The 21,243-nt window shown below is 45.2% G+C and overlaps 1 protein-coding gene across 7 annotated transcripts in view; it reads right to left on the bottom strand.

Annotated features, from left to right (window-relative positions):
- The window catches only part of PTPRM (protein tyrosine phosphatase receptor type M), a 754,490-nt gene that overhangs the window by 692,640 nt on the left and 40,607 nt on the right, over positions 1-21,243 (bottom strand). The window contains exon 1 of one of the 7 annotated variants that reach the window (XM_067699677.1): positions 17,213-17,236. The exons of the other annotated variants lie outside the window; for them this stretch is intronic. Coding sequence (XP_067555778.1) covers positions 17,213-17,219 — 7 coding nt within the window. The 5' untranslated portion in view covers positions 17,220-17,236. Of the gene's footprint in view, positions 1-17,212; positions 17,237-21,243 lie in introns of those variants that run through there. 7 annotated transcript variants of the gene reach the window in all.

The following is a 21,243-nucleotide window of genomic DNA, read 5'->3' as shown; positions in this document are numbered from 1 at the left end:
CATTTGCTAACAGGTTGAAGGTGGGGCAGAGGGAAAGAGGAAGCGAGGAGTGCTCCAAGATTTGGGGGGCCTGAAACGGCACTGTCACTGACTGAGATGGGAAAGATGCAGGAGGAGTCTCCGGAGAGAAAGATGGGAGAATCCAGAGTTATGCGTGGGCGGTGCCTGGTTCCTCTGCCGGAATGATGTATAGAGCAGGTCAGATCTGAAACCACATCTGCCAAACTCCAACACCCGCACACTCTCTGTTCAGCCTTGATAAAGCCTGAGATGCAAGAACCAACATGGGATATGAAGAATTCTGAGCAGAGGGAAGGGCAGATGGGAGGGGAAGTTATTGAACAGAAGGCAGGGCAGGGTACCAGCAACACGGGACAGGGAGGCATTTGGGGGCTTGAAGAAACCAGAAAAGACGTGACTACTTGCTGGGTGATTCTGATACAGAATCGACCCAAGACGAATTAAAGGAAGGGCAAAGCACGTGGAGACGGAGGCTCAGAATAGATCACGTGCTCACAAAATAGACGGAGAGGCCATTTCAGCAAGGAGCGGTTGCCCACTCTGAACCACTGGGAATTTAGCAGCGACGGTCCGCTTTCCAAGAGGCACTTGGAATGTTGTTTATACAACGTCTTATTAATACAACTAAAAAGCCCAGTTGCCTCCGAAGAGTGTAAGAGTCCATGATAGAGACTGCTGTTTAGTAATGTGCCCATGTTCTCTGGATCCCTGGACTGAATGAAGAAAGGGGAGCACTACTGCTTTGAGAGAAGCATCTCGCTCTGGCGCTTCTGTTTCCACGCGCTGTCTCAACACCGCTACTGTAATGACAAGCTGCCGTGTGATGCATCCCTGGCTAATCCTGAGGATTCTCCTGCTTTAGGATGTGCGGCGTCAGAAATCCGATGGATTAACGAAAGACTGCTAATGCTAGTTGCTGACATAAGGCTATTTAGGGCACCGAGGCAATCACAGAAGTTTTCTAGCCGTTTTCGCAGCTTTTCAGAGCACTGTACGAATCAGTCATACTAATTCCAACAGTAAACAGCACACAGCTTTGGTGAGAGGCCATTAAAACGCGCCTTCATCAGTTCTTCTCTACAACTCCTTCCCCAAAACCATCCCTAAATCTGGATAAATTGCCTGGGATCATTTATCACCTGTAATATTCGCTTTATCCAGACTCCAGGCCCAGTGATGGCTAGAATTTTACACATCCCTGATTAGAGCGGAAGTGGTCCCCAGTGGCAGCTGGGAGCCTTTTTCAGCTGCCCAGGCTCAGAAAAGGCCTCAGCAAAGTGAACCAGATGCTCTGCTCCTGGAAAGGCCATCAGGTGCTGAGGCACTGAGGTTTCTTAGAGATGATTTGTGTCACTGAAGACCTATGGGCCACCCACATCTCAGGGGTACGGCACAGTAAATAGAAACACAGCCTTTAGAATTAAATGTGAGCTCCAATTCTAATTCCGACCCTTATGATCTGTGCAACTTTTAGGCCAATACACAACCTCTCTGAGGCTCACTTTCTTCATCTATAAACTGAGGATATCATTCATGTCTTTGCATACAAAATGTCCAATAGAGCACTGCTAGGAAAACGGCACAGCCACAGAAATGTCATGGTCTGGTTCTTGCCATACGTGTGTCGCTACAATAGAAATGGATACACTATGTCAAACAGCGGATGACAAGTGGCCACTGACATCATCCCCTGTGCTGATTCCATAGGCACCCAACCTTCTCACCTGGCTTCCCCGGAGACCATTTAGATCTGGGTACCACGTGTCCATCACAGAACGCTATATCACATTCTCACTGTAAACTGGTCAGCCAGCATTTGACATTTGGGTTTTTATCCACCTGCACCTTACAATTTTGTTTAACTTGAGTGAGTACAATCAGCACAGGATATATTGACAATCAAATTTCATTAACGTCCAGAACCCAAAACACATTATGCTAAGTGAAGTAAGCTGAGCACAGAAAGACAAATACTCCACGGTCTGACTTACATATGGAATCTAAAAACGTGGAACTCGTAGAAGCAGAGAGTAGAATGGTGGTTTCTAGAGCCTGGGCAAGAATGCAGGGCAGGGATGGGAGGGGATGGAAAATGGGGAGATGTGGGTCAAAGGGTCCAAAGTCTCAGTTATGCAGGGTAAGTTCTGGAGATATATTGCAGCACGATGACTATGGTTAATAATACTGTATTGTATACTTGGAGTTTCCTGAGAGAGTAGATCTTAAATATTCTCACCACAATAAACAAATAAATAAGTGGTAATTATGTGAGGTAATAGGCATGTTATAATTAGCTTGACTGTGGTAATTATTTCACAATGTATACATATACCAAATGTACATGTATGAGAATACCTTAAATATACACAATTTTTATTTGTCAATTATACCTCAGTAAAGTTGGAAAAAATCCATTAAGGTCCACAGCTAATGTTACTGCCTCACCCCTGATGGATATATAGCATTAGAACAATCGCAGGGAAAAGCGCAGACTTGGGAGACGGGGACAGTATTAGAAAAACCACCCATCTACATAGGAAACAGATCTGTTTCTCCAGACCATTATCTAAATCCCATACTGGACCCTACCATCCTCAGGAGCTCCACAAGGAATGCCCTGGTGTGTTACAAAATTAAAATGTCAGCCCTCTGTCACTTAACTCCTGGCCATTATGAATATAAAGTGTTATTACAGTCAAGTTAATGGGAAGAATTATATCTTATCACAGTTACCCAACTTGAGACTCACTGCCATAAAAAAGCAAGCTGATTGATTATTTAAGACAGGAAAAGTGAAAACAAAGAAGGAAATTAACACAGGTTTTGATGAGACCTGGTAACATTTTCTCGTGGGATTCAGTTTCAATTTAAAGCTGAACAGATTCTTAGAGCTTAAAGATATTGGGTGATTTGGTTAAAAATTCCAGAGGATTGGATTCAAGATTACTTTGCAATCTCATGACTTTAAAACCTTCTTAATTAAAGAGATCCATTTGTTTTCAATGAAACAGGACACAGATTTGCAGACCAGAAAAACAAATCAGGAGGAGGGGAAAATGGTTCTGCATGGCAGTCCCTGGGGCTCCAGATTTTAATGTGATGCTCAATTAAAGAGGAAAATCAGATCCCGGCCGTAGGGTCTCACTTTCAGAGGATGTAAAGTGAGCAGATCTCAGGGTCCGGGTACAAATCCACTGGTACCTCTTAAAACTACAATATGCATCTGGAACCACCCCCCTTCTTAGATAATAAGGCAGAGAGTGGTGTTCACGGTGCCTTTATCTTATCTCTAGGGGAGAAAAACAAAGCTGTGGTCTCAAGGAAGTCCCTTATCCAGGGCTCACCTGTGAAGAGACTGGCAACAGAAATCCATCATCCCCTCAAAGATGGCTTCAGAGTTCACAACGGAAAACGTTTTAAAGGAACCAAGTTGAAATTTTAAAAGCATTACTCCAAATTTTCTTTTCTTTAATTCATCCCCTCCAATTCTCAAATAAATCAGCAAAGAGGCCAAAAGTCTCTCCCAAGTTTTAAACTGTTTTCAAACCTCCCTTCCACATCTCCTTTGAGCCATTGCCCTACTTCTCTGCTCCTTTTCGTAACCCAATTTCTCAGAAAGGGTCCTAGGGTCCTCCCAGTTCCTGTCTCCTCCAGCATCTGCAGCCTCCACGCTGCACCTCAAGGGCTGTCCCCGAAGACCCGGCCACCTCCAGCCAGGGAGTCGAAGGCCATCCCCTTCATGCCTCATCTCCCCTCCTGTCCTGACTCACTCTCTCCGCCCTGGTACTCCTCCCCCACCAGGCAGGCAGCATCAGGCACTTCTGCCTTTCTTTATCCCTGGACCTTGGGTAAGGCTATTCTCGCTCCCCAGTTTTCTCCAGCCCCTGGGCCTCCGTCGCCCAACCTCCCCCTCTGAGCTCCCATTAGCCATCTCAGATCCCCTACATTCAAAACACTACCCCAACCCTGGGTCTCCTCCTCCAGGGTTCCCTCCATGACTAACTGCCATTAACCTCCACCCTTTTTTAATTGGAGTATAATTGCTTTACAATGTTGTGTTAGTTTCTGCTGTACAGCAAAGTGAATCAGCCATACATATACATATATCCCCCTTTTCTTGGATTTCCTTCCCATTTAGGTCATCACAGATCATTGAGTAGAGTTCCCTGTGCTATACAGTCAGTTCTCATTAGTTATCTGTTTTATATATAGTAGTGTATATATATCAATCCCAATCTCCCAATTCATCCCACCCCCTTTCTCCCAACCTCCCCTCTTAATTCTCCCCACCTCCCCCCTTAATTCTTCCCTTTCCCTCACCCACATTATCCAATCTATCGTCAAGTCCTCCTGACTTTAGCTCCCAAACCCTCCTCATTGTCCATCTTCATTCACCTGGGATGCTTCCCCAGTCTATGGACTCATCTGCAGCCATCTACTCCTGCCCCTCTCCGTCCACACTTTTAAATCCATCCTCTTCACAGCCCGAGTCAGCTTTAAAAATACTGTGTGTATCTGTGTGTGTATGTGTGTGTGTGTGTGTGTACACTCCACACACACATATATAATCCTGTTACCCTGCGCTGCTTGAGGCTAAAAGATTTCCAGTTACAGGGAAGATCCTTCCCAGGGTTCAGCAAACCCTCCCCTTTCTGCACACACACCCCGACCTACTCCTCCACGTTTTCCTAATTCAATGCTCGCTTTACTCTCTGTGTTTCAGCCACGTTGGCATTTCAGTTTCTAATACAATCCATGTACTCTCCTCAAAAAAGGGCTTTTGGACCTCTGTGACCTCTGCCACACCACCACGACTCCCACCCCACAAATGGATCATCTATTATGTTGACTGGAAATTCAGAGGATCAGGCCCCACCTAAACCTAAAGAATCAAAGCATCTCCAGGAGGCCAGAATGCATCTAACACTTGAGTCCTGACCATGCCCACAGGCCTGGGGTCTCCATTAATGAGGCCATCCATCCCTCCGTGGGCAGGTGACAGCTCTTCTTATATTGACCTGGAACCTGCCTTCTGGAACCTTCTTCCCATTGATCCTAATTCAGTAATTCCTTAAAATCCCCTTTATAAGATGCTGGCGCCCTCAGCATCTCAATGGCCTTCCTCTGAGGCTGCTTCCATACTTTCTTTCTTCTTTTTTTTTTTTAAAGAATTTTCATTTTTAGAGTAGTTTTAGGTTCATAGCAAAACTGAGGGAAACGTACAGAGATTTCCCTGCCTCCACACATGGACAGCCTACCCCATGATCAACACCCACCCCCATCCCGCCGACTGATGACCTGCACTGACACATCACCATCACCTGGAGTCCACAGCCCACCACTCTTTTGTGTGTGTGTGTTACGCGGGCCTCTCACTGTTGTGGCCTCTCCCGTTGCGGAGCACAGGCTCCGGACGCGCAGGCTCAGCGGCCATGGCTCACGGGCCCAGCCGCTCCGCAGCATGTGGGATCTTCCCAGACCAGGGCACGAACCTGTGTCCCCTGCATCGGCAGGCGGACTCTCAACCACTGCGCCACCAAGGAAGCCCCCACCACTCTTTTTAAGCTTAGTTCCTAACACCGTATTTAGATGGTTCCAGGTCCTCCCTGAAGCTAACCTAGTTGAGGACTCTCCCACTGCACAGTGGTCACAAAACCAGCACGAGGGCACATGGAAACGGGCTGGAAACCCAGCCTGTCACCTATGAGCCTGGAGACTGCAAACCACATCAAGCCTCTGTGTCCTCATTCCATAAACGGAAACAATAATAGTGCTTTCCTCTTTGGACTGATACAAGGGCTAAAATGGTTCCTGCATGGAAAGCACACAGCCTGGTGCCTGGCCCACACATGTGTCCATAAATAGAATGGGGACTCCCTGAGGACAGAGCTTCATGTCAACTTTGCTTTGTTTCGCACTGCTAGCATCTAGAACAGTGCCTGACACAGAGTGGGCACCCAATTATTTGTTGAACGACTGTATTAACAGTCATGGACAAAACTAGCATTTAAAATAAGAAAAGTTTTCATTTTGAATATAGTAAAAAAAAACAGAAGTAAGATGGAACTGAATTCTAATTTAGTTTTCCTTCTGATGTAAATTAAAGTACATTCTTTAAATGACTCTTAAAATGCCAACTAATGGTTCTGGCGTATCACAGTGATTTAAATATGTTATTCTATTAAATAAAATGGAATAAGACATGTCTGATTTAGAAACAAGTTTTTGCACCAGATTTGCAATGTTATGAAAGACACAGATAGAAAGCGATGTTATCTTTTTCAACTCTCATTTCAAAGATAATAACTACTGTGCAACAATAGGACACCAGGGGATAACAGAAATACACTAAATCAGTTGCATTAATTTTAAGTAGTATCATTAAATGACTTAACATTTTTTGTTTCTGAATTACTTTAATGTTTTTATATTAAAGTGAAAAGCAGTGAATGCTTCAGATACTTTAAAAAATCCAGCCTGGCATACAGAAACCTAATAGTGGCTCTTAGAACATGTATTCTGACATACATACTTTTTATATTGCTATTGAAATAAATACGAAATATATTTAGTATACTTGCCATATGGCCATTGGAAAATATTGCAAATTCTTTTAGAAAAAAACCAGTTGGCTTTTTTCTTTTCAAATAGAGGAGGCAGGGGAGCTGCCCACAACGGGATTCCCATTTACACAAATAAGGGCCTCTGATTTGGAATAAATGGAATTCTGCTCACTGTAGCAGGGTTCCCTCCCTAACCTGCTTCCTAACTAAGCTGTACTATTGGTTTCCTTCCTACTCCTTTTAGAGGGAAAATAACTGGGTTAAAGTTCAGTTCTACTCCCTGTCACAAAATCCCCCCATCTGAAACATTTCCAAGGGCACTGAGGGTAAGCCCAGCCCACGCACAGGAAGGCTTGTGCGCCTGGTACCCACCCAGGGGCCTCATCCTCCCTCAGGATCCAGCACAGGCCCAGCAGGGAGGAGGTGCTTCCTAAACATTGGCTGGCATGAACCGAGCATCACCACAGGTCCCTGGGCGTTCTGTATCCCAAAGCCTCCCTCCTAGGGGACCCCAAGGCCTGGAGTCCAGCCCTGGGCAGACAGGATCCCACTCCCAGGGGCTGGGAGGCCAAGGACAGGATGACCAGGGGGTCGAGGACAGGACACGTGAGCCTCGTTAGTGAAGAGTAAACCGCTTTCCCTGTCCGGCTTCAGGGCTTCACCAGGCCCTCGAGGGAGGGAGCTGTGACCCTGACAAGGGAAAGGCCAAGGTCTCAAGCTCCAAGTGACTATGATGTTTGATGGCCACAAAACTGAGCAGGGAGCAGGCCCTGCCCCGAGTGCGGACTGAGTGGCTGACTGTGCAGGTCGATGGGGTCAGGAGGTGGTAGAAAGTTTCCAGGAGGACTCCTAATTCCACCCAGATTGTAGTGTGAGTCATCCCAGAGCCACCAGAAGAGGAGGGGACCCAGGAGTTCCCCCTGCAGACAGGAAGGACACTAAGCTGCCCACACAGGGTGGGGAGGCCAGAGTCAGGTGTCCAAGGGAGGGGCAGCTGAGTACCATCAATTCCCACCAGGGGATCTGACTGGATAGCGCACCAGAGCCGGTCCCAAACCTCACAGCTGTATCCAAGCAACCTAGAGCAGGATCTGGAGGAGCCCAGGTCAGGCTCAGATCCCGGGCAGGGGCACAGCTATCCACACTACTGTTCGTGGCCAGCAGGCCGTTAAAAGCCCCCAGCTTTATCACGGGCCCAGGGGGCGAGGTGTAGGCTCCCTCCCATTCCCCATGACATCTCCCCCCACATGCTCTTCTGGTCGTGACCTCCAGGTTGCTAGCTGCAGTTTTTCGGTCCCTACATATGAGATTGTGAAATGGAAATCTTCTTGCTGCCTAAACTCTGTACATCAGGCCTACACTCCATGGACCTGCCAAGGTCCAAGGATTGTTAAGCCCTTTTAAAAGAGGGGCGGGGGGGGGGGGGACAAACGTTTCTAAAGTGAGTGCTTGTCTCACAGAGGGCACACCAATTCATATTCACATCATCTGCTTGCATAGTTTAACAAAATTTACCTAGTTTGAAAGGAAACCTAGAACATGATCCTGTTGCGGAGAATGAAGTCCTGATGATTGATCCATGCAGCCCCCTTTCCCAGGTGAAGCACATCCGGGGAATCCCGGGAGCCCTCCTTCCATCACATGCGCTCACAAATGTTAACTCAATCCTCACAGGAGGAAGGACTCTCTCTCGTACATAAAATAGAAGCTGGGAGACATGGGGGTGACCTGTTCTAGGTGCATACGGCAGGCTTGGGTTTCAAACCCAGGCCCGTGACTGCCAATGTCACACACCGCCCACCACCGCTGGTATCACTGCCACTTCTCCACTGACTGACAGAGACAGAACACATGCATCTTGGTGAGCCTCAACCCCCTTGCTGTGGCCCAGTGTTTCCACTCCAGAAGGGCATGGAGCAGTTACAACGGAAGCTTCCTTCCCTATTCTTGTACCTTGCAGTGTGACGTTACCATCAGGCCAGGATTAGGCCTTATCCCTTCTTCATTTTCATGCCCAGAATAGCGAACTGAATCAAATCGTGTGGGAAACGAGATGTTTTAAAACTAGATGTTTTAAACACATCTATCTGCGTTCATTCAATTTCCAAGAGCTGGAAAATTACTAGTAGGTGAAGCCAAATCAGGAACTCTGGCTTATTGATATGTGATGAGCTTGTTTCGTTTTGTGTTTTTCCAACAACTTTCATATCCGAAAACAAAGGAAGCATATTTGAGATGACATTCTAGTGTCGGCTTAAAAAAAGCCTTTGAACTTGGAGTTTTCTTAGCCTTCTAAAAGCTTTTTTCACCAACACTTTTATCTTAATACTCTTCTGAAATATACACTCTCAATGACGGCTATAGGTATATTTCAAGTTCTTGCAGTTTCTATATATTTTGTTAGAGGCAAAGAAAAAATGATTCCTTCAACGTCCTTGAAGATCTCAGCTGCCCTGTCGCTAGTGTTGTCTTCACAACAAGCCCGTGGGGCGGACCCTCTTGCTGTCTCCATTTTACAGAAGAGGAAACTGAGACTCAGAGAAGTGAAATGACTTGCCCAGGCCACGGGGCTGGGAAAAGGTGGAGGTGGAATTCCAATCCAGCCGTCTGCAGGACGGCCACCCTTGGACTTTGGAAGATACTGATTTCAAACTAGGTAATGTGGGGAGAAGCCCCTTTACAGATGTAATCTGCCCCCCTGATGAATAGAGAATTGGGACCCTCACCCTTTAGTCTTAAGGAGGCCTGAAGAGTCCGGCACAGTGGAAGGAAAGAACATGGGGGACCAACCTCGGGGCTGTGGTGCACTCACAGCTACAGAGAATCAGAGGTCTCAGGCAAACCACTCCAGGCCTTCTTTTTTTCATCTAAAATGCCAAGGCTGGGGAAGGAGGGTTTGTTTGATAGTTTCCCATATATTCAGGTCTGATCAGCATGGGCAGGTTCTTGTTAATCATAATAGCTTTTCCCACACAATTTCCTTTTCTATTTCATTTTTTTAAATTAATTTATTTTTTTAATTGAAGTACATTGATTTACAATATTGTGTTAGTTTCAGGTATACAGCAGTGATTCAGTTATATATATATATATATATATACACACACACACACACACACACACAGATACATATATACTTTTTCAGATTCTTTTCCCTTATAGGTTATTACAAATTATTGAGTATAGTTCCTTGTGCTCTACAGTAGGTCCTTGTTGGTTGTCTATTTTATATATGGTAGCGTGTATATGTTAATAATCCCAACCTCCTAATTTATCCTCCCCCCAAACTTTCCCCTCTGGTAACCATAAATTTGTTTTCTATGTCTGTGGGTCTATTTCTGTTTTGTAAATAAGTTCATTTGCATCTTTTTTTTTTAGATTCCACATATAAGCCAAGAGTCCTTCTTTCATCATTTGGTCTCAGCGCTCCCCACGCCAGAATGAGAGGTGGGGAAGAGCTGGGCCTGGATCCCCAAGGAACTGGGTTCACATCCCAGCTCCCTGGCCTGCAGCTGTGGGCACCGGATGGGTCGGTCTGCCTGTTTCTCTGTGGGGAACAATGCTAATCCCCTCACTGGGTTGCTCTTGGGTACATAGCCGGTCACGGGAGGAGCTTAGGAACAGGAGTTATTTTTTTACTCTAGGCCTTCATCATCTCTCAACTCACATGGAAACAAAGACCCTCAACACAGCATCATTAATAGTGAAAGACTGCCAACAACCCAAATGGCGAACACTGCAAAAAGTAAGAACATATAAATTACGGAATAGTATTAAAATCGTAGGCGGCTATTCAAAATCATGTTTTCCAGGATTATTTTTCAGCCTGGAAAAATAATGCTGATCTTGGTCACTGAACAAAGCAAGCTGTAAAAACTACGTATGTAGCGTATGCACTATTTTGCGTGTAAGTACACATGTATAAAGCATATATACATACACAGAAATCTGGAAAAAAAGACAAAAACTTGTTAATAGTACTTCTTTAAGTAACTGGATTATGTTTTACTTTCTTTTTGATATCTTGTGGTAGTTTCTGGTTTATCCTATGACGATGCAGGACTCACGTAATCAGAAAAAAGGGTTAACAACGGAAAGTGATTTCCAACTAAGAACAAACATACATTTTTCAAATAAAGGTGAAATTAACACTGTAAGCAAAACTATTTTTAAGGAACTAAACCGTAAACTATCATCCCAACAAGAAACGACCTAACACCAAAAAAGGAAAATAGAAAAAATGATCATTTCCAGAAATTCAAATAGCACTAAAGCAAGTTTAACATACAGAGAATTTAGAGATGAAAATGCTCCACAAGTGACCCCCCGGAATCACAGAGAAATCAGGAAGACAGAGTTTTAGAAAATGATTTTTCCTCTTAGGCCTGGAAAAAGTATCCTGGAGGGATTTAAGATTTGGAGGAGAACTTGGCCAAACTTTGGCTTGTTTCAACAGCCCCATTCTTGTTTTCTTTCTCTCCCTCAACACAGATGCACAGACGCGCACACGTGCACACGCACGCACGCGCGCGCGCGCACACACACACACACACACACACACACACACACACACACACACACACACACACACACACACACACACACACACACACACACAGACTGGCCAAGTCGAGCATTTGATTCTCGACTCTTGGGTGAAAAGGGTGCAGCTTTGCCCAGGAGCCTAGCATGCTTGCTGCTTCAGCCACCACGGAGGCCCCGTCTCACTCAGTGCTGCAGCTGGCCTGGGGCCTGTCCCTGCCCCAGCCCCTCACCAGCCCTACACCTGCATGAGGGCTGCCAGCCCACCTTTGGGCTTGCCGCTCCCTCACCACCCTGACCTGGGGCCCAGACACAGTGCGGCCCCCAGCAGATGTGTCAGCCAGGCCTGTCTCAGCTGCATTTGTGCCTCCAGGGTCCCCCTGACAGCACCTCACCTAGACTCACAAATCTCAGGCATGGTCCCAAGTTCACTACCACTCTTGGTCTTTTCCTCCAATTGTTTTCATCCTACAGAAAACAGCTGCATCAACAGCTCCTTTCGAAAGGACAAAACCAATAAATTAGGGAGCCCAGCACAGACCATAGGGAGCCCAGCACAGACCACAGGGGTCCCAGTATAGACCACAGGGGGCCTAGTACAGACCATAGGGATCCCACTATAGACCACAGGGGGCCCAGTGTAGACCACAGGGAGCCCAATACAGACCACAGGGAGCCCGGTATAGACCACAGGGAGTCCAGTATGAACCAGAGTGCCTAGTATAGACCAAAGGAAGCCCAGTATCAATTCCCCTCATATGAGAGCCCTGACCCCAACCATCATAAGAGAGAGAGAGTGGAGGTGGTAAGAAGCTTAAAAGATAAAGCAAAACTACATACACAGGGACTTCCCCGGTGGTCCAGTGGTAAAGAATTCTCCTTCCAATGCTGGGGACGCGGGTTCGATCCCTGGTCGGGGAACTAAGATTCCACATGCTGTGGGGCAACTAAGCCCACGTGCCATAGCTACAGAGCCCACGCGCCCTGGAGCCTGCACGCCACAACTAGAGAGAAAAAACGTGCACACCGCAACTAGAGCGAGGCCCGCGAGCCACGACGAAAGATCCCACACACCTCAACGAAGATCCTGCGTGCCCCAACTAAGACCTGATGCAGCCAAAAAATATAAATAAAATAAATAAATAAATAATAAATAAAATATATATTTTTAAAAGTACATACAGTACATACCTGGGGAGTCTTAAACCAAAAACAGAACCATAAACTACATATTTCAGAAAATGCAGTCCAAGTATGATTTAATAAGTTCAAGAATACTCTTCTCTTCTTCATTTAACAAATTACAGTAATTAAAAGCAAGGATTCTGGGGGCTGGGTTGAAATCCCAGCTCACCAATTATTAGCCGTGTGACCTTGGACTCAACAGGTTGGTGCAGGAATTTCTCTGCTGCGCCCGAGGTAAAGAAATAGCTATAAGGCCTCCTGAGCACAGTTCTTTTCCTCAAGAAGAATCTAGGACCTCAAGAGTTATACTAGTCAGGGTCAACCAAGTTATGCTGCAGTAACAATCATAAAACACCAAGGAATGCATCATTTCTCACAGATCCTCCATGCCCACTGCAGGTCAGTGGGGGCTCTTTAAAGTCCTGCTCACCTGGGGCCAAAATATTGCAGTTTGCTCTGGCAGGGGGCATGGGATGTGGTGAGGCATACGCTGGCTCTTCATGCTTCTGCCCAGAAGTGACACATTTAATTGGCCTAAGCAAGTCACGTGCCCACCTATGTTCAAATGGACGTGGAAGCACAGGTCTACTTACTCTGCCAAGAAGGAGAGTCAGGATGTTTGCAAACATCCATGCATCCATCCAGCCGGTGCCCAACACCTGCTTTCCACCTGCTCACTAGAGAACACGTTCCAGATATGTCTCCATCATGATCACGAACAGACCGACTACAGGGTGAAGCAGAAGCTTCGACCAGCTACCGTGAGCCAAACTGTGACTCATTCTCTCCCACCCCATCAAAAGGTATTTTCTTAAATCCTAACCATCAAATAGCAAAGAGCTTAAAGTTACTTAAGACTCTAAGCAATCATCACTATCCTATATTTTATTTATTTATTTATTTTTGCAGTACGCGGGCCTCTCACTGTTGTGGCCTCTCCTGCTGTGGAGCAGAGGCTCCAGATGCACAGGCTCAGCGGCCATGGCTCACGGGCCCAGCCGCTCCGTGGCATGTGGGATCCTCCCGGACCGGGGCACGAACCCGCGTCCCCTGCATCGGCAGGCAGACTCCCAACCGCTGCGCCACCAGGGAAGCCCCTATCCTATCATTTAAACACACATCCATGCCTCCATACACAAGCAGTCATTGCCAACCATCTGTACTGAAAATAAAATATTCTTTTTTTTTTAATGAATAACACTTTTCCAGGATTGGAGTCCCCAGTGAAATGTTTCTTTACAAAGCTCCGTCAATCCCAAGCGAAAACTCTTTCTTTCATAGAAAATGTCATCATCTGTAACTGTTCCCTGGGGCCAAGCTCAGGTAGGCGCTTCCAGAGTTCCTCCCAGAAAGAAACCTTCCGTGAATCGGGCTTTCAGAGACTCTCAACACTTTTGGCATCCAGACACTCGTCGAACCCTGAATTATTTATTCACCAATTTTGCACAACTTCCTAAACACCAATGGAGACTGAGCTGGTTTCAGCTGTTTGATGTTACATCTTCTCAAGTGGCTAAAGAGGCTATAAAGCACCCCATTGCTTAAGCCTGCCATCTCAGTTCCATTAGCAGTAAAGACCTCTCTATTCAAACTGCTAAGTAAATCCTCCGAGAGCCCAGGGACTGTTTCATGCTTGAAAGCAACTGCTAAGAATTTGACAACAACCAAACTGTTCCTATTTAATCCTTCTCCCAAGGTAAAAAGAATTATAGGTAAACATATGCCTTCATTATTTGCTTTGCTGCATTTCAATACCCAGTCCCACACAAAATTGCCAGGCAAGGATTTAATGCAATCACTTCTATTGCCTTTGAAGAATGGAAAAAGCTTAACAAGGGCTCTGGAGCTGGTTTGCCAGCTCCTGTATTTTTTTATAACATACATCCTAAATGTCACAGGGGTGAAGTCCGATCATACAGTTTGAAGAGTTTTTTTTTTTAAGTTTTTCTTTTTTTAAGATGATTCAAAAGAACAGTTCCAGGTGTGTGTGTGTGTGTGTGTGTGTGTGTGTGTGTATTTAAGCTGGCACTAACATTTAGTTTTGAACTCAAATCAAAAGCGACACCAAACTATGAAAAGAAGAATGATGAAAGATGTTGCAGAACTGAGGTTCTTATTATTTGGTTTTGAAAGATAGTAGGTATGGGATATAAGGATTTGGGATTTCTTTTGGATTTTTTTCTCTCAAGTTTTTGTTTTGTTTTGTTTTCTTTTTAGCCTTTAGTAATGTAGGTGCTTGTAAAACTTCTGAGAACCAGCAGAGGAGAATTTGGAAAACCAGTGCCTTAAAGCAATGGTTTTCAACGACCCTATGATCTCCAATACTTGCCCCATCATGACCATAACAAACCACCACACACTGCAGTCATCAAGATACTACTTCCTTCATGGAAAATCTTGGAGCAAGATTATTCAGTGAACCACCAATGATGAATTTCCCAAGTTATGTTCCTTTATGAAGATGACCTCTCTTTACACACCAGGTAACCAAGCTCTTCCCTAATTACTGAAGAGGCTACCTAGGTGTCTCTCTCCATAAAAGCAGTTTCTGCTGTCGGCCATTTATAAGAAAGGCTTTCTTTGTTAATTTTGCTGTGGTGTAAAAAATAGTTGGTACCTACTGGGATCTTGACTTGAAAAACAATGATAACATATACATACTTCTAAATATAAAATAGATAATCAACAAGGACCTACTGTATAGCACAGGAAACTCTACTCAATATTCTGTAACAACCTATATGGGAAAAGAATCTGAAAAAGAATGGATTTATGTATATGTGTGACAGAATCACTTTGCTATGCACCTGAAATTAACACAACATTGGAAATCAACTATACTCCAATATAAGAAAGAGAGAGAAAGAGGGAGGAAAGGAGGGAGGGAGGGAGAGAGGGAGGGAGGGAGAGAGAGAGGGAGGGAGGGAGGGAGGGAGGGAGGGAGGGAGGGAGGGAGGGAGGGAGGGAGAAAGAAAGGAAGAATGAATATTGGGGGAGGAACAATGATGACACACTATCTATATTAGCAATACCTTATCCTGTGCCTATCTCCCTAAATTAAAGAGCCATTGTACTTCCTAGGAGTCTGGGACCTTATTTTCCCCAAATATACATCTTCTACTCTTTACTGGTATGTTAAAGATGGCTTCGATTAGGGTACACCCTATAGGCTGACCAACAGTTGGAAGACATCCTTTATAAGTCCATACATATCAACTTGAAAAGACAGCATTTTCAAATCATGACAGAGCAATTACTTTTAGCTTGTTTTGTTTTGTTTTTACCTCCAGGTATTCTGTAGGTCAACAGTCAAATACAGATCATCATTTCCTTTTTCTTTCACAGCACTTTATATTGGGTTTGCTTCTAACAACATAATATTTTACTATGAAGAGCCCGTTTTAGCTGTGTTATTATGAGCAGTGAAAATATGAAGTGAGTGCTTTCAATTCCTGACCAAAAGATTCAGAAACACCCTAGTAAAACGTCTTGAGGTTGTTCTCAATAATATCCTGACTACAAACACGTGCTATTTGATCAGGTCACCTCATCATTCAAGACACATATTTTTATGGGTTAAAAGATTCAATTTTTAAAATTTTTTATTTTTATAAAATTTTGTTTTGTTTTGTTTTGTTGCGGTACACGGGCTTCTCACTGTTGTGGCCTCTCCCGTTGCGGAGCACAGGCTCCGGATGCGCAGGCCCAGCGGCCATGGCTCACGGGCCCAGCCGCTCCGCGGCATGTGGGATCCTCCCGGACCGGGGCACGAACCTGTGTCCCCTGCATCGGCAGGCGGACTCTCAACCACTGCGCCACCAGGGAAGCCCGAGTCTGCTTCTTTTATGTTATGTTCACTAGTTTGTCATACTTTTTTAGATTCCACAATAAGCCATATCATTCAGTATTTATCTTTCTCTGTCTGACTTATTTCACTTAGCATAATGCCCTCAAGATATATTTTTAATCCTCATCTGGCTTCTCCTCCTCATTTACCACTTGTGGGCACCCCTCTCTCCTTAATCCATTTCAATGTGACAAACTCATTTGAACGAGACCAAACTGAAATAACTTAGGAGGTGAGCAAGTGTGTCTGAAGTTGAAGGGGTCTGGTGGTCATTATCCATAGTGTGTGATCCTTGTCGGGGAGAACTGACCTTCCTGCTGGGAAGGGGGCCACCTCTCGCCTTGCCCACCCTGCCCTGTTGACTCTGAAGGCCACCGTGCTATACAGAGGAGAAAGGGGGAAGGTCTGTGTCAGGGCTGGAGCCAGTGAAAAGGACTTGTTTTCTTGTATAAGAGCCTGAGAATCAAAAGCAAAGCACCACCAACTCTCCAGACACAATTCTTAGCCAATCTGTTCACTCAGCCTGGATGTTACATCTTAGACCAAGGACTCGTACTCAAGCTAACTTCATGAACACATTAAACAGAAGTTCCAAAATGTGTCAAGTCAGAGTGAAAGCAAGGGAGAAAAATACACTTTAAAAAAGTACTATTCTAGTGGAATAAATATTAAATGAGAAGAACAGAAGTGGAGGTGATGAGGAGAAGGAAGGGAAAGTTACAAGCCTCAGACTTCCTTGACGGTGATACCTTCAGAGATTCAAGCTCACTGTCCCCCACCCCCAGTTCCCTCAGGGAAGGAAAGACAACATTGTTTTATTCAACTGTCTATGAAATGGGAACTGTTAAGTAATCCCTTCCAGAAAATTTTTGTGGTTTTTTTGGGGGGGTTTTTTTGGTTTGTTTGTTTCAGGGCTTCGAGCCATGTTATGAGCAAGTTGCATGTGAAAATAAAACCTTTTTTATGAATGATGGAAGAATAGTTCCAACCCTGGGCTGTCATCAGCAAGGCAGACTCAATGGCTTCGTCTTAGAGAAGATTCCTGTCCACTTACTTCTCATGATCCCAGCCCCTGAAGCTCAGAATTCCTCCTCTTCCTCACAGCCAATTCACGCAGAGCCAAAAGTCCAGGGCAGCGTTCCAGATCTTCCAGACCGAGAGTAGGTAAACCAAATTGAAACCAGAAATGTTCTCAATGTATTCATCGCTGCGGCATTCCTGAACCTCCCACTTCCCAGACATTCCGCCACACGCGCTAGTCACATGGTTAACGATGACCGTCTTCTCACAAAAGGCTTACAGTGAAATAGATGTATAGTTATATACGCCCAGTGTCCAAGCTTGATGCAAACCCTCTTTGAAAATAAGTTTTCTAATTAAGCCTTAAGTTTTTTCATTGAAACAGCTATCTTCTAAATTTACTCAGGAAAACTACATTTTTCCCATACACAGAAAGAGAAATGCTATCTGATATATTTTGATTCCATTGAATAAATCTTTATTATTGAGGATGTAATTATGCTCCAGGGAAACAGAATGGAAAAAGGGAGGTTATGCCTTCAAAGAGTTTACAGATAAACGGAGGACAAAGTCACTTAAACAAATAACAGTAAGTGCTGCAATGTATAAAGGTCATATATTCTGGGCACTAGAAAATCATCAAGCAGGGGGATATTAGTGCTAGTCAGGGAGAATCCAGGGAGGCTTCAGGGAAGAGGTGACATTTAAGCAAGGACTTGAAAACTGAGGACGATTTTGATTCTTCAACCTACAAATAAAAATGGCTTCCCCATTGCTTCAAGTTTTCCAAATTTTCCTTTCCAAACTTACCTTAAAACTATAAAATCCCCATTAAAACTATAAAATCCCCATACAAGATCCTGCTGTCAGAACAGTGATCCCTGCACATCCACTGACTGACATGGTTGGGTAGCTTCAGAACATGCCAGAGGCCCTGTTCAGCTGTGAATTTCACTTCCAAGGCACCTACTCAAACATACTATTTTAAATTCCCTTTTGCTTTTTGTGTAAATACAGAACCTCCCTCTCTGCACTTCTTCTGATCAAAGAGGTGCTGATGGTAAGAACAATGTCAGAGGCTCCAGCCCAGCCTCTCACATGTGGAAACACTAAGAAACCACGTCCTGGGCCCCAGCCAGGAAAGCAGGCCAGACGTGAAAGAGACGCCGGGTTCCACTTGGCCGCATGAGTGCAGACGGGCGGGTCACCTTGGCCTCCCATAAATCCTGGCCCCAGAAGCCACCAGCAGCTCCCTCCTGGGAGTGGGCAGGGAGGGAAAGGGGGAGAAGCCAGGACAACCACACTCTCTTCCCAGCCCTCTGGGAAGCCAGCCCAGGACGGGAGGAAGGAGGACGAGGCCAAAGAGGGAGGGATGCTCCGGAGCCCATCCCTGCCGCGCACTCCGGTACCTGGAGAGAGGACCAAAGCTCTGCCCTGCACACGGGCCTTTCTGAGACCCAGAACCCAAACCAAAGGAAATCAGCAAGCAGTCCCCAAGGCTTTAGAGCTGTTACTTTGGGTCAAGTCTGTGGGAATCTGATGGCTGCAGAAGGGCCTTACTCTGTGCGTCTGAAACACAGGTGGCATCCCTAACAGGAGTCCCCTTACAAGAAGGGAGGAAGGATCCCACCAGAGCACCTCGAGGGAAGGGAAGGGAGAACAGGTGGCCCTTCCTCCTTCTCCTGCTACTTGGCACCCCAGCCTTTGACCCCAGGCAAAGGCCTTCTGTGCCTCTGTGGCCACCCCTGATGTGATAGGGTGGCTCCTGGGGTCGGAAGGAGACTTTCCTCCCACCAAAATGCCCCTCCTCTGAGCGACAAGAAGCAAACACAAACATGACCCCTGGCCCGGGTCCAAACCTGCTGCTTTCCATGACATACAATCTTTCTTCCTTTGCCCGTGTCCCCGTTTCATCAAAGCACACGTGGGACTTTAGAAAGGGCCCAGGGCATCCCCTCCATAACCACAGCACAAGAGCCCACAGGCTTGGCCAGTGGCTGGCACCTCATACTCCATCACCCAGCACATTCCCGAGCGCGTCCCCAGGGGCTCCAGCACTGAGTTCACTTAGCGGCCTTCAAGAAAGAATCCTGTTCTTGTTTTTTTTGGCTGCGCTGCGTCTTCATTGGGGCGCATGGCCTTCTCTAGTTGCAGCGTGCGAGCTTAGTTGTCCCGCAGCATGTGGGACCTTAGTTCCCCGACAGGAATGGAACCCACATCCCCTGCATTGGAAGGCAGATTCTTAACCACTGGACCATGAGGGAAGTCTTTATTCCTGTCCTGCCCATAGGTTCATCAGAACCTTTTTTTTTTTTTTTTTTAGATTCCATATGTATGTGTTAGCATACGGTATTTGTTTTTCTCTTTCTGACTTACTTCACTCTGTATGACAGACTCCAGGTCCATCCACCTCACTACAAATAACTCAATTTCATTTCTTTTTATGGCTGAGTAATACTCCATTGTATATGTGTGCCACATCTTCTTCATCTATTCATCTGTCAATGGACACTTAGGTTGCTTCCATGTCCTGGCTATTGTAAATAGAGCTGCAATGAACATTGGGGTACATGACTCTTTTTGAATTACGGTTTTCTCAGTGTATGTGCCCAGTAATGGGATTGCTGGGTCGTACGGTAGTTCTATTCTTAGTTTTTTTAAGGAACCTCCATACTGTTCTCCATAGTGGCTGTATCAATTTACATTCCCACCAACAGTGCAAGAGGGTTCCCTTTTCTCCACACCCTCTTCAGCATTTATTGTTTGTAGATATTTTGATGATGGCCATTCTGACCGGTGTGAGGTGATACCTCACTGTAGTTTTGATTTGCATTTCTCTAATGATTAGTGATGTTGAGCATCTTTTCATGTGCTTGTTGGCAACCTGTATATCTTCTTTGGAGAAATGTCTGTTTAAGTCTTAGACCCATTTTTCGACTGGATTTTTTTTTTTAAACATCTTTATTGGAGTACAATTGCTTTACAATGGTGTGTTAGTTTCTGCTATATAACAAAGTGAATCAGCTATACGTATACATACAGTCCCATATCTCCTCCCTCTTGCACCTCCCTCCCACCCTCCCTATCCCACCCCTCTAGGTGGCGTTGTTTGTTTTATTGATATTGAGTTGCATGAGCTGCTTGTATATTTTGGCACTTAATCCTTTGTCAGTTGCTTCGTTTGCAAATACTTTCTCCCATTCTGAGGGCTGTCTTTTCATCTTGTTTATGGTTTCCTTTGCTATGCAAAAGCTTTTAAGTTTCATTAGGTCCCATTTGTTTATTTTTGTTTTTATTTTAGCCTCTCTGCTAATGGGTGGGGTTGTGCTCCTGTCTTGCTAGTTGTTTGGCATGGGGCATCCAGCACTGGAGCTTCCTGGCTGTTGGGTGGAGCTGGGTCTTAGTTTTGAGATGGAGATCTCTGGGAGAGCTCTCACCAATTAATATTATGTGGGGCTGGGAGGTCTCTGGTGGTGCAATGTCCTAGACTCGGCTATCCCACCTTGGAGGCTCAGGCGCAACACGTGGCCACAGCAGCAAGACCCTGCCAGCCACAAGGCACGGAAGAAAAGGAAGAAAAACAAAAGAACAAAAAAAAGAAAAGACAGAACCCCAAAACAAATGGTAAAAGCAAAACTACACCGACCAAATCACACAAAGACACATACACTCACACACTCATAAAAAGAAAAACAAAAAACGGACAGAACCCCAAGACAAATGGTAAAAGCAAAACTAAACAGAAAAAATCACTCAAAGAAACATACACACACACACACTCACAAAAAGACAAAAAGAAAAAAGGAAGAGAGCAAACAAATGAATAAACAAACCCACCAATGAACACAAGCACTAAAAACTAAGATAAACATAAAACCAAAAATAATCAAATGCAGAAAGCAAACCCCAAGTTAACAGTTGCTCCTAAAGTCCACCGCCTCAATTCTGGGAACATTCGTTGTCTATTCAGGTATTCCACAGATGCAGGGTTTATCAAGCCGATTGCGGGCATTTAATCCGCGGTTCCTGAGGCTGCTGGGAGAGAGTTCCCTTTCTCTTCTTTGT

This window comes from Pseudorca crassidens, chromosome 12, assembly GCF_039906515.1.
Source record: "Pseudorca crassidens isolate mPseCra1 chromosome 12, mPseCra1.hap1, whole genome shotgun sequence".
NCBI classification, from domain to species: domain Eukaryota; kingdom Metazoa; phylum Chordata; class Mammalia; order Artiodactyla; family Delphinidae; genus Pseudorca; species Pseudorca crassidens.
This window is presented reverse-complemented; position numbering and strand designations above follow the sequence as displayed.